At 34.3% G+C, this 14,619-nt stretch overlaps 1 protein-coding gene across 1 annotated transcript in view; it reads left to right on the forward strand.

Annotated features, from left to right (window-relative positions):
- SLC12A2 (solute carrier family 12 member 2) overlaps positions 1 to 12,715 on the forward strand; it is an 83,930-nt gene extending 71,215 nt beyond the window's left edge. The window contains exons 21-27 of the mRNA XM_016217787.2: positions 1,956 to 2,003; positions 3,389 to 3,511; positions 5,182 to 5,293; positions 7,047 to 7,133; positions 8,483 to 8,618; positions 8,921 to 8,988; positions 10,188 to 12,715. Of these exons, the coding sequence (XP_016073273.2) occupies positions 1,956 to 2,003; positions 3,389 to 3,511; positions 5,182 to 5,293; positions 7,047 to 7,133; positions 8,483 to 8,618; positions 8,921 to 8,988; positions 10,188 to 10,323 (710 nt within the window). The 3' untranslated portion in view covers positions 10,324 to 12,715. The remainder of the gene's footprint in view (positions 1 to 1,955; positions 2,004 to 3,388; positions 3,512 to 5,181; positions 5,294 to 7,046; positions 7,134 to 8,482; positions 8,619 to 8,920; positions 8,989 to 10,187) is intronic.
- The last annotated feature ends 1,904 nt before the right edge of the window (positions 12,716 to 14,619 follow it).

Here is a 14,619-nt window from a genome sequence, read left to right on the forward strand (position 1 = left end):
AGTCTAGTATCTCCATCTGTCCTATACTCAGTTGACATACAACAATAAAAATCTGCACTGTAAATCATCGAACCATATCATGCTTTTGATTCCTGTAAAATAATTACCATTCTTTTTCTGAAATTGATAATATTGGACAGTTCTTTTCTCTGAAAATTGATGTTTTCTAGATTATCTAGAAGCATTACTGTTTTTTATTTCTTTCCTCCTTTTTTGCTTAGAGTAATGGTAGTTGAGCTTAGTTGAGACCCATTTTTCCTTTCAGTTCTTTGCTGGCTTGATTATAATTTTTTTCTGTTTCACCTCAAAACTCTGTAAGCTGAATGTGACAGCATTGTTCTTATGTTCCTGCACTTATGTTTAGCTTATGGTCCACATTCTCCCATTCCAGCTTACTTTTCTTTTGTCCTTTCTCTTGCCTGAAACAAATCCTTTTCTGTACTGAATCTGCTGGGAATTAGTAGATAAAACTATGATGGGAGGGGAAGAAGTAATATTTATCAAGCATCTCCTTTGTGCCTCCCACAATTTAGATGTTATCCATACATTAGCTCATTAATGTGAGTCACAATCTTATGAATCATCATCTTTATGAAGTAGGAAACTGGGTCCGTACATTTCTATTTATCTTTTTTATTGTGAAAATATAAATACTTTCAATTTAGTTTAAATCAGAGTGTCAATATTTCCTTGACATTTCTGAGCTCTTTGAAATGAATATACAAAGTCCATAGTTATGTTTGTGTTTTTTATCTTCGAAGGCAGATAATATCAAATATCTATAGGAACAATAATATTTAATACTAAAAAATTAAATGTAATAATTGAAATGTTTCTTGTTCCATAACAGGCATAAGAAATTAGCATTCAAAAACAGCATTAATATTTTTGTATTTCTTTTTTACCAATTGTTTCCAAAATTAGCATAGAAGCCACAGAAAAGTTTATACAGTTTTTAATTTATAAACATTCTGGTATAGTTTTTATGTAGTAATAGGTACTTGGTATTTCTGCCTTGATTACTGAGGCATACAGTATACAAAGGAACAAAAAGAGCACCCTTTTAATACTGATTCTGTGTTGAGCACGGAGCTGAGTGCATTAATGTTTCCAATATAACAGCCTTAAGAGGTAGGTGCTGCTCATCCTTGTACAGCTGAGGAAAGTGAGGCGCTAGGTCACAGCCGGAAGAGGGGTTAGCTGTGACACGGAATGCCGGGAGTCCAGGCCAAGGGCCCGCTGCAGTGTATCTCCCCTGTCCGAGTTGGAAGTTTTATATGCCTTAAGTAATGCAAGCTTATATTTAAAAAAAAAAAAAAAATGAGATTAGGAAAACTGTTAACTCCAGGAAAACGTTATAGATATTTAAATGTAAATGGACCAGTATATGCAGACATACTTGCATATGCATATAATCAACTCCTATGTAACCTGACATTTTATATAAAGCAAGAAACCCCGTCTGATCAAATGCCTTAATATTTCAAGTGGTGATTGGTTTTTATAAATACCAAACATCCCTTAAGTGTTTCAAAAATTACTTTCAGTCATCTGCATGGCGATGCAGTGGCATGTTTAAAGTTTATGTGTTATTTGTGATGTTAGTTTTTTAATGTCATATTTCTACTCTATTAGCCATAGTTCCACATCTTGTCAACTGATTTCAAGTATGAAAGTTTAAAGTTTAGCAGAATTTTTAAAGTTTTGGTCAGTTGTACAGGACTAAAACTTAGGGGTGAGTGTTAATCAGTAGCCCCATTGGAGAGGTCTAAAACATGTTTGCTTTTTAAAATCCTGCACACAGTGGAGAAAATATCAGTCTTCAGTCTTGATTGCTTTTCAGACTGTTTCTTCATATTATGTTTTGTTTATAAATGTGCTCTATTTACATATTCATTATTTTATTAACATAAAGGCAATTAACTTATATTTTGTGTTTTTTAAACGTAATCTAGATGAGGAAGAGGATGGCAAGACTCCAACTCAACCACTGTTGAAAAAAGGCAGGCATTTTTCATCATTTTATTTTAATCCCTTTTTCATACTGTTAACTCTTTAACTCCAACCTTATTATTTTATTTTTTTACTTTAGTTTTTATTTTCATGGTGAGGTGATGTTACAGTTATTTATTAAATGCAGATTAGAAAAATTATTATTAGTCAAAGAGTTAAATCATCCCAAGAAAAGGTGTTATATCAAAGAGAATTATTTTAAATCATCATAGCATTTCTAAAATATTCAAACCCTGAAAGTCAGTATTTTTTTTATTTAAACTGCATGGTTTAGATGATAAGTAGAGACACTGAAATAGATTTACAGTGTCCACTGCATTCTTTACCATCAGTGCTACCCAGCCAAGTCCTTAATTTTGATACTAATATATTTTTCATTTCAAAAATTACAATATTTCTCACAGTCCTGCTGCGTTTGGGAGATACAGTCATGTCAGCGTACATGAATTTTATGAGAAGGAGATAGAGGTGAGAGTTATGGAGCAGTGTGGTTTGGTAGCCATATTACTTCATCATGCAAAATCATTCGTCATGTTTGCGTACACTGTGGCAGCATGAAAAGTGAATGATAGACATTCTGCCAAAGGGATCAGATTTTCTCCTATGGATTTCTGCTCTTAAAAATTTGGTCTAGGAGTTTCATAATAGTCATTTGCTTACTCACAGAGCCAGTGTTGAATTTTTTTTTTTTTTAATTTCCTGGGAATATAAACAGGAACTCCCTGGTATACTGTATATTGCTCTTTGGACTTAGCATATGGATGCCCTTCCAGGGAGTTCCCACCATCTTTCTGTGGTTCAGAGAAAGATGTGGTGGTTATATGGCTTTAGAATTGGGTGTCACATACTAAGGGGACAAATGCTAGGAAAAATGAGGGAGCTTTTCCTTAGACTAAGGTTTCGCTGTGATAATTGTAAGATTGTGTTGGTATGTCTTCCACTTCTGTCTTTCATTTTATAGATAACATTTTATTTTAAAAAAATTTTTGAACTTTAAATTATTTAGAAACCAGATTACAAGAGAAATATATTCATACAATAAGCATAAACTTTTGAAACAGCTTCTGAAAAATCAAAATCCAGCAGTCAATCGTAATTTTCTTGGTGTTTGTGATTCTTTCATTCAGAATGCTTCAAAATATTGGAAATTAGGCAAGATAATTTGGATGAGTTTAGCTATTGTGAAGAGTTATCTGTAACCATCTTAAAAGTATATTTAAATGATAAACAACTGAAAGTTTATGATGGATGCCATATACTACTATCTGCATTAGTAACATTTGAACATATAGAAGTTAGGAAACTATATGAATTCAGCAAAATGGACTTTAATATTTAGCTCCCTTACATCTTATTTCTCTGCTTAATCCTTTAGAATCCAAAGGCCCTGCTGTGCCTTTAAATGTAGCTGACCAAAAGCTTCTTGAAGCTAGTACACAGTTTCAGAAAAAACAAGGAAAGAATACTATTGATGTTTGGTGGCTTTTTGATGATGGAGGTAAGGTGGTTAATATATTTAACAGTTTTAAATTTACTGAAGTTGTAGGAATAGTACTAAGAATTGGCATGTTCCTCACCCATAGACCCCATTCCAGTTTTGCCGACATTCCCAAAAGCAACAGGATTAATTTCAGAATCAGCTGTTACACTTAGTTGTCCTATCTCTTCATTGTCCTTCAGTTTGGGAGTTGTTAAGGTCCTTCCATGACCTTAACATTTAAAAAAATATTACAGACCAAATATTTTGTAGATTGTCACTGAATCTGGAGTGCTGTTTGATGTTTCATCATAATTACTTTCAAGTTATGTATTGTTAGAAATACAAGTGATGCTGTGCTCTTCTGTCTATGTCACATCTGGCGGCACATGATGTTGCTTTTTCTCATCACTGGTGAAGTTCGCTTTGACTATGGAGTAATGTGGTTTTCACCAGGTTTATACACTGAAGAGTTACAGTTTTCCCCTTTTATAATTACATGTATTTAGGGAATGAGGAGTTAATCTTTGAGACTATTAAATTTACCAGTGTTACTGCAACTTTTACCACCATCTTTAGCATCCATCGATATTTCTGCCTGAATTGTGGTGTGTTTGTGGTTGCCAGATGATGATTTTCCAATCCTGTTATTTCTTCCTTATTTATTATTTTGGTATTTTACTATAAGAGCTTTCTCTTTATTTCTATGTATGTGGACTCGTGGATTTCTATTTTATTCAGTGCAATATGATTTGCCATTCTCATTATTTGTTTTGATATTCAAATTGTCCCTGATTTCCGATTTAGTCTGACTTCTGTGTCCATGTGTCATAACCCAACCATTCTTTTTTTTTTTAAAATACATTTTTCATTGATTTCAGAGAGAGGAAGGGAGAGGGGGAGAGAGATAGAAACATCAATGATGAGAGTCACTGATCGGCTGCCTCCTGCACGCCTACTGGGGATTGAGCCTGAAACCCAGACATAACATCCTGACCGGGAATCGCACCATGACCTCCTGGGTTCATAAGTCAAAGCTCAACCACTGAGCCATGCCAGGCATGACTCAACCATTCTTTTTTTTCTAATACAGTAAGATGCTCCAGGCTCAGTTTTGTACTTTCCTATACCAGCCGTTGAACCACCCTTTATCCAAGGAACCCTGATTCCTTTTAGTGGAGAGTGGTATTGAGAAACAAAGAACAGGGCATTAGATATGCTCGCTGGTCTTATGGTGTCACTGCTCCCAGGCCCTCAGTGGACATAGGAAACACACATACACGTCTGTATGAGTGCATATAGACTGAAACCAATTCCAGTCTAACACTGCAGGGTTCAGTCCGCTTTTCCCTCTCCCTCTTTTTGTTCCTCATTTCAGTGAGAAGTGTTGCTCCTGTTGGCTTCAGTGAATATTCTTATTTCCTCACTTCCTGTACGTGGCTAATCTCCCAACTCTGCCCAGCTACCATCCCATTTCACTGACTTCCTCACATGGTCCCTGCCTCCATTGGGCCTGCCTCCTAGCTCAGCCCGCCTTACTGCTTTATGACTGAATCGAGGAAGGACAGAAAGAAAAATTTTGTTTTATATTGAGTTGTTGTAAACATGTTTTTAGAGGCTAAGTTGAATTAAAAGTTTTTAATTAACAAATCAGCACTTAGTATATGATTTGTTATATTTTTATGATTCAGGTTTGACCTTATTGATACCTTACCTTCTGACTACCAAGAAAAAGTGGAAAGACTGTAAGATCAGAGTATTCATTGGTGGAAAAATAAACCGAATAGACCATGACCGGAGAGCGTAAGTCTACTTTAAATTGAAGGGCATTTGACTAGTAGTACTTTATTATTACTATACAGATTTGCTAGGATAAACATTAGGCAATCAATCCATAAAATGCCAGTCATATTGCTCTGTTCTATACTGACGCTGAAAATCCTCAAATAAAACCTCCTTAATTTTAGTCTTTAAGTTATAGATACTTAGTTTTACTGATATGTAATATTTTTTAATATATTGACATTTTAGAAAGTATTAATATTTATCGTATTAAATGTTAAGGAGCTTTTTTTTTTTTAATCAGGAGAATATACACAAAAATTACATGTTCATACATGGGGTACGTTTTGTAGGCTCTGGACAGCAGAAATGCAGGGTGCCACTGTCACCCATTCCCATGCCTATGTTGTCACAGTTCTGGTTTCAGTGCTTCTCTAAGTGCCTTTGTGGTGTCTCTGGTTTGCACATTGCTCCCAGTTTCGGGGTTGGAAAACAGAGCTTTATCATATGATTCCTCTGCCCAAAATACTTTATAACATTTTCCTGTTACATACTATAGAAAGTCTATGCTAAATGTGGCAATCAGGGTCCTTTACAACCTATCCTCCTGTTCCCTATTTTTATCTCCTGGTCCCCCCAATATGCCTTACACTTCAGTTTGCATTTCTGCACTTGCTCTAAATGTACGTATGATTTCAGACTTTTACTCCTTTGCTTACTCTTCAATCTCTCTCCTATTAAATAGCTCTTTACTTCTCTGTAAAAATACTCCATTCTAAAGCTTAGGACGGTTGTCACCTTCTTCATAACGCCTTCCCTAGTATTTCCCTCTGCCGTCCTCCACTAGTTGCTACATTTCCTTCCTGAATCACGATATACTCGATACCACTCATTACATTCAGGGTTTATGTTATGTTTATTTTGTTACCTGAGATTTGAGGTTTGTGGGCCCTATAACAGACACATAGCAGGCACTTAGGAGATTTCTACTGGAATTCTACTAGGTGTTGGTGTTTATTCATTTCAGATAGTGAATTATGCAAGAAGCAGTAAAAATGACTTAAAAGTTAAACCTGTTGCTCATCTGTTTTCTAACATCTTAATTTAGAAAACTCATTTTAATAAAAATGAAATCCTGTTTTGTTAATTGCTTTTCCTGCTGTATGTTTCAACTTTTCTATTGTTGCCCCTAAGGTTTCATTGCCAACTATGCCTCCAAAAGGGTATTTATTGAAAAATTGGAGGCTGTTGGAGCTCCTTTCCATGCCTGTGCAAGCCCATCCCCTGCACCCCTACACCCTCCAAAATACTGTGAACTTAATCTACTGTCAGTAATAACTTGCATTTGGTCCAAAAAGTCATATTTGGGCCTTTTGAGGTATGCATTCAGCATTGATGAAAGAATAATCCAAAAATAATTAAACAAATAACTATTTACTAGTTTTTACTAACATCCTTATGCTTAATATAATTCCACTAAAATTAAAAAATACTAGTTGTATTCAAATTTCATTATTAATGTATTTCACTGTCCATTACTGGATACTAAGGAGAGATTCAGAGAAAGTAAAAGAATATAACAGAAGCCTCTACTCAGAATTTTTGACATCTACTTTGTGAATGTACAGTGTGAATTAATTCAGATGGGCTTGTTTAGCATGTGATATTTTTCCTATAAATCATGCTTTTCAGGTACTCAGATTCAGTCCTAAATAGAAAAGAAATACTTATATATGGCCTTCATGTATCTCAGTGCTATTCATTTTTGTTTTAGGATGGCTACTTTGCTTAGCAAGTTCCGGATAGACTTCTCCGATATAATGGTCCTAGGAGATATTAATACTAAACCAAAGAAAGAAAAGTAAGTTATTAAATAAATTACTTTGTACAAATTTCTGATACTTTTGGATAACGTACTCAGACACCGCAGTAATAGATTATTTAACTTAAACTAAGTTTAAGTTCCCCGCACCAAGCAATTCTCAGACACAAGCAGGGTATCCAAGAATTCAACTCAATTAGGACACTATCTACCCAGAGATAGAATCAGATGACACAGGTAAAGGCTCAGCCTCACAGAACTGCCCTCCACTTCAGATTCTAGTCACAAGCCCAGGTTGTTACCTGTACTTCCAACAGACTGGCTATAAATCAGAGGTTCACATGACCCCCTCTTCACTTTCAATTTACTAGAATGGCTCACAGAACTCAAGAAAATCCATTTACTTACTAGATTACTGATTTATTACAAAGGAAATTAAAGGATATGAATCAATAATCAGATGAAGAGATACATAGAGCGAGGTCCCCAAAACAGGAGCTTCTGGCCTTGTGGAGCTTGGGGCCCAACAAGGTGGCACCTGGAACCATTCTGGTCTCCAGAAAAGAAAGAAAAGGACCAATGAGCTGCCCTCCCCAGTTTTTATGGAGGCTTCATTACAGTCATGATAGGCTAAGTCACTGGTCATGGGCAATTATTCTCAATCTCCAGCACCTTCCTATTTCCAGGAGGTTGGGGGTGGGGACAACTGAAAGATCCAGACCTCCAATCACAAGGTGGGTTCTCCCGACAACCAGCCCCTACCCTTGGGTGGGATCCAAAAGTCATCTCATTAACTTAAAAAAGCAAAACAAAAAACACCTTTATTACTCTTAATACTTTGGAAATTACAAGAATTTTGGGAGCTGTGAACTGGGAACTGTAGATGAAGACCAAATATGAATCACAATATTCCAATACTGAAAAATGTTTTTCACATTCATAGAGAATTAGAATGCTTTTCATGTTCTTTTAATATCTTTTGTCCTATTAAGTAGTATTTGGATCTAGAGATTAATTCTGCATCTTCTTAAATGTTTAGTATCTGCCCTTCCATCCCTTCAAAATGTTCTAGTACCTTTTCTTATACTATTATTTAGTGGTACTTGAACTGGGAACACCTATCAGTGTTTTTAATAAAATAATAAAACAATTTGACTTAATTGCTCAAAGGGATCATTCTGGCACTGTGGTGAAAATTTATTTAGGTTGGGGGTGGGTATAGGAACAGGGGTGGATAAGAGAGATCAGAGTAGTTAGAGTACAGAGGGGAACACAAGAGATGGAAAACACTAACTTCTTAAGTTATAATTTTGTGTTTAAGATCTTACTGTTAAGAAAGTAATTCAAAATAAGGTTAAATGTCATTGTTCTTTCTACTTTTTTAAAAGCATTATAGCTTTTGATGAAATGATTGAGCCGTACAGACTTCATGAAGATGATAAAGAACAAGATATTGCAGATAAAATGAAAGAAGATGAACCATGGCGAATAACAGATAATGAGCTTGAACTTTATAAGACCAAGGTATTCTTTCTCTTCTGCTTACTTTTCATTAACCTTCCCTGTGATTTTTAAAAAATATTTGAGGCATAAAAGTAAATATCAAGAATTGCAATGTGTTATGGGGGGACCAGTTGTGTAAATTAAATCTACTTTAAATTGGATTTATATGTGGGCATTGTGAAGAACTAATTTAAGTTATGGAACCGATTTTTATTATACCCAAATTGATTTTGGTTTCTTTTTGTCTACTTATACTTTTATGAACCATGATGAATTCCAATTTTCAAATGGTCTAGGAATGACTTTGTATTGTTTCATTTCAGACATACCGGCAGATTAGGCTAAATGAATTATTAAAGGAACATTCAAGCACAGCTAATATCATTGTCATGTAAGTAATACCTGTGCTAAGATTTTTCTTAGGTATTCATTTTATGATAATGCAATTAGGATTAATTTTGATGCCAAATGCATATCTATTTAACACCCATAATGACTTAGTAGTTATAAAGAGGAAAAAAACCAAACTTTTTAAAATACACTTTGCTTTAAGCATATAGAGAAATCATTTAAGGTAGGAGGAAAGAAAAATCTTAAGCTTATAGGAATCTAAGGAATTCTTTATCATATTAATTTTGGAATTTTTTCTTTATCCTTGTTCCCATCTTTTAAATTTTCTTAGCTTTGGGAACACTGTAGCGTAGCCGTCAAGCATGGGGCGGTATGATGGCCTGGTTAAAATTTGGACCCCAGGCATCTTCCACATAGAAATAAAGTTGCTTGGAGGATTAAACTGAAAACGTGGTTCCTGTCTGAGTCCCACCCAAGTTCCGCTGCACAGGCTTTACATACAGACACATTGCCCTTGCAGTGAATATAGCTCACTCTGGCTTTCCTTCCACTAAACCAGGTTAGCTAGATAGTACTTGAATCCCAATTTTCTCAGTCCTGGAGCCTGGGTCTTAAATAGGTAAGGAAAGCGCCAGCCTTCAAAAACATGCCAAATGATTGAATAAAGTAACACCAAAGGATGGTGCTTTTGATTAACAATGATCATTAAATACACCAGGAAAGTTTGTTTTCCCGATGATCAGATATCTGTATGGAAGATGCTAAAGCACAGAAATCTAGAAACTGTATAGAGCAGCTGGTCACTGCTACTACCTATAAATAGAAGTGAAAGCACAGAGAAATGGAAAGATAAAAATTAATATCTAGAAATAATTATGTTTGAATTTATTTATGTATAGTTTCCACTTTCTAAATTCAGATGGAAACATCCTTTTCTCTTAAAAGAATTCTGTATTTATTGAAGAAGGGGGAATTTGGGGCTTAATGTTAGATACCAGATGTGTTATGCTATTCTTCGGAAGAAATTTTAACTTTTTTATTCAAACAAAGAAAATAAGAATAGTGTTATGGTAGTGTAATAGTTGCTATACTATACGCAGAATTTCCCCATGCTTAAAAATATTCTGTAATTATAGAAATTTTTAGTTACTATATTGTGACATAACCTAATTTTTATTTTCATTTTATTCTTCTCAACTTAAATGCATTGCTGAATTTCCTTTCTCTTTATGGTACCAGGAGTCTCCCAGTAGCACGAAAAGGTGCTGTGTCCAGTGCTCTCTACATGGCATGGCTAGAAGCTCTGTCTGAGGACCTACCGCCAATTCTCCTAGTCCGTGGGAACCATCAGAGTGTCCTTACATTCTATTCTTAAACCTTCTACACAGTGGACAGCCCTTCAGATGGTACTTCATTGCCTAGTGAAGTAATTGAAATCTTCAGTGACACGTTAACATCACTATGGCGAACTGTGACTTTTCTTTCACTATTTCATTAATTTGAAAGCACACAGGGAAGTTGTTCCATTGACATGTGATGGAGACTTCAGTTTTAGTAATGTATCTCAGTTTTAATGATGATTCCTTGTTGTTGGACTAAAGCTCACGAGAGTAAAGTTTTCCTTTGCTACTTGAATAGCAATAAAAGTGTGTTATTTTTTGATTGATGAAAGGAATACAAAAAGCCTTTAGCCTTGAGGTGCCTTCTGAAAATAACCAAATTTCATCCATATATCCTCTTTTATAAATTTGTAGAATGTCAAACTTTGCCTTCAGCTGTTATTTTTATTTCTAGTCTCTACCACCTTAAAATAAAACGGACACTGCTTTTCTTCTTCCATTGAACAGTTAGCGTTGAGTACTGTATGTTTTCGATTATTTTTGTAAAGGTATAGGTTAGATATTAAAGGTGAGAGCTAGGGAAAGTTAATGAAAAAAAAAAAATGGGAACCAAAATGTGACCCCAAGTTTAGGTTTGTGTGAGTCAGTACAAATGTAGACCTAGGGGGAAGAGTCCCAGTAAACCATTTTTGTTTTGTTTTGTTTTGTTTTTTAACTTCTAAGTGGCTTTTATTTGTATCTTTATTCAATTATTATTGAAATGTTAGGGAAGGTTAAAAATTTATCCAATACTTCTATATACCGCTGAAAATTAGATATTGTCATTCTTCAGACAGAATTTCTCAAGATCATTTGTAGTTATTAGAAGAGAAATTTGTCGTCCTAATTTAGAGTTTTCTTCAAATCTGAGGGACTTTTAAGAAATGCTAACAATTTTTTCTGGAGGAAAATCATTGCCATTTCATAGAATATTTCAATAAACACTACATGGAATTTCACTATACAGTCCTTTGTAAATCATTAAAATAATGTTTCATCAAATGGTTAAATGGACCACTGGTTTCTAGTGAAATGTTTTTAGGCTTAATTCATTCAAACTTCAAGTACACGTAGTCTTAATTAATATACTCAGGTTTGAACAGATCATTCTGAACATTTAAATTTAATCCATTCTTAATACTTTAAAACTTTTGGGTTAAGAAAAACTGCCAGTTTGTGCTTTTGAAATGTCTGTTTTGACATCACAGTCTACTAGTACAAATATGACAGTGCATATGTACTGTTACTAAAAGCTTTATATACAATTATTAATGTGAAGTTTTCATTTTTTATTCAAGGAAGGATTTCCTAAAAACATTTCAAGGGATCTATATCTACATATCTGTATGTGTGTGTGTATATGTATATGCATACACAGATGCAATATGTGTATATATATATAACATGTTGCTGGTTTTTTCATTTTAAGTGATCAAGATTCATTAGATTAAAATTTTTTGTTTTAGTAAACAAGTTCAAAATTAGATTGAAAGAGACAGGCTTCTTGGAGAACAAAGGTGATTATTTGAAGGGCATGTAATTCACACAGTTATCATTCAGTTAGAAAATGGAGAACTTTTCATCTAAAGTACTCTTAAGCGGATTCAGTGGCAAAGAATTTATGCCAGTTTTAATGAATCTCGATAGAAAGCTATAAAATTACTACTGTTGTCAATAATGCAGTATTTTTGCTGCATGAACATGAACTAAGTTAATATAAAAATGGAGATCTGATAATAATTTTGAATTAGAATGTTTAGAAAAAGAAATAATTGTTTTTTCCAAAATATTGTTTTCCTATGTTATAACTCATAGCATTGTTCCATTTATGGCAGGTTTTGTAGCGTCTGGGGGTAAAGATGGTAGAAATGTCATATTATTCAGTAAACAATATTTATGTTTGAATTTTTAAAATGGATAATAGGGCATGAACTGAGTGCTGCTATCTTGAAATGTGCACAGGTACACTTACTTTTTTTTTCCTTCAAGTTTTTCCCATTCAGGAAAACATCATTGTGCTCTGTACTGCAGGAACCAAATGTCATGCATCATACATATGTGTATAAAGTACATACAATATATCTAAATATGCATAATGGGGGGAGGGTAATATTGTCTGTGAAATAATGTAAGAAGCTTTTCACTTTAATTAAAAAAAAAAAAAAAAAGCATTTACTTTTAATTAACACTAGACACCAGGTCAAAAATTTCAAGGTTATTGTAGTGCTCTAATAAAGTTCAATAATTAATTCTTAGAGATGCTAGCTAGTGTTGAAGCTATTCCACTCTATTTTATTTATACTGAATTTGATTATTTTAATACCAATTTTTTTTTTTTTAGTTCTAATCATTGGTGATAACTTGGAAACAAATAAATTATGCAAAGGCGTTTGTCCATTCATTATTCCTATAGGTAAAAATTCAGTGGGTTTAGAGAGAATGGTGGTGTTAAGCTGATTATTAATGGTTAATTAAATCAAATATTTATTTGTGACATTATTTCATTTGTATTTTAGGTTTTCTTTTACATTCTTTTTATATGCTTTCTGATATTACATATTTTTAAAGACTATGGAAATAATTTAAAGATTTGAGCTCTGGTGGATGTTTACTAAGTTTGCAAATGTAATATTTTGATAATACTGTATTATAACTGTCACAAAAATGCTTTTCTAATGTTTTAACATTGAGTATTGCAGTTGCTGCTTTGTACAGAGGTTACTGCAATAAAGGAAGTGGATTCATTAAAACTATTTGATGTCTACTCATATTTTATTTGTTTTATAAATCGATGTCAACTTTGTGACAACCTCATTTATAGAGCTCTTATTGAGGTCTGAGGGTTTTTTTAGCAGTTTTACAGTTTATTTTATATGTCAGAATCAAAGGAGAAGATAAAAAGGTTACATGAAATCCATTGGTGATAGATTAGGGACGAGGGAGAAAAAAGCAAAGCTGGGAAATCTCTGGGATTGGGTAAAAAGTAAAATGTAGACACGTACTTCTTTTACATTGGTGGGTACAGGATAGTTAACACTCGACAATTAACATGATAATGTTAGACAACAATTAACAAGGTTTATGTTAGATATTAAAGGTGAAGAGACTTGTGGTCTCTTCTCTGGTGCAGTGATTGTGCCCTGAGGAGTCTGGAAAAAGGAAATTACCCTGACATTCCAAAGGTATGTCATCGTAGATGCAAAAAGACAATAGACAGGCTCAGTTAAGGTAAAGGTTGACCTTTTTCGGGAAGATAACAGCCTAGGACATGACTACCTGTCACATAGTCACGACCTGCTTTTAGTTAGGAAGTTTTAATTTCAGAGGATCCTATGTGGTTCCTTTTGGTCTCTGAGTTTGGAAGGCTGCCACTCGGGCTCCCCGAGCTGTCAGGTTTAGTATGTGGCCCTTTTTTTGTCCACAGTTGTGTGTCACAGAAACATGCAAATTTTCTTGTCAAATGAGCTCTCATCAGGTCTTTAGAAGCTGATGGGTTCATGAAACTGCTAATCCAGGGTCAAGTAAAACAAGAATCGGCTACATGGGACTGAATGAGCTGATGGAGATGATTATGATAATGATTTTGGAAGAGGTCTGAGTTTTTTAAGTGGCTTTTACCTTAATATTCATGCCCTGGAAAAGTTGTTTGAAATTGTTCATTATGCCTAAGCCTTTGGAATAATCACTACTGATACTGATAGTTGATTGAACCATATAAGATGCAGTTCCTTTTGATTTTTTAAAAAATGATATAGCTTTTTAAATTCTATTTTATTAATCTTTGGCCCAAATCATGCATTTATGAATAAGGAAATTAGAAGATTAAATGGATTCATGGTTCCTGAACATAATGATTCTTTTCTGAGAGATTTGGCTAAGCTGATTTACAGTTTAAAAAGCATTTTCACTTTCTCACTTGAACATTACAGTAGGTGTGTTATATACGCAGGACAGCTATTTATCCCTCTTTTACTCTCGAGAAAGCAGCTTGGAGTAACATAGGGAGTTTCCCAGGATCATGTGGTAAGTTAAGGAAGGATGCTGGCCTAGAGCCCAGGTCTTTCATCTCCAGGGATATATCTGTTATGCATTTACTGTTGCCTGATCCATAACTTAGAGGGCTGTGCTAGATTGGTAATGTCCAAACTTTCTATACAGTTAGGAAAATAAAGATTGGCTACAGGCTGCCTTAATAGACCTGAAACCAAATGTACGTGTCCACTATATGATTTTTGCTTCTTGCTTAGTCTCTAATAAGCTATGATTCAGGCTGGTTTACTTTACTGCTTTGG

Source organism: Miniopterus natalensis, chromosome 3 (assembly GCF_054644295.1).
Source record: "Miniopterus natalensis isolate mMinNat1 chromosome 3, mMinNat1.hap1, whole genome shotgun sequence".
NCBI lineage: Eukaryota > Metazoa > Chordata > Mammalia > Chiroptera > Miniopteridae > Miniopterus > Miniopterus natalensis.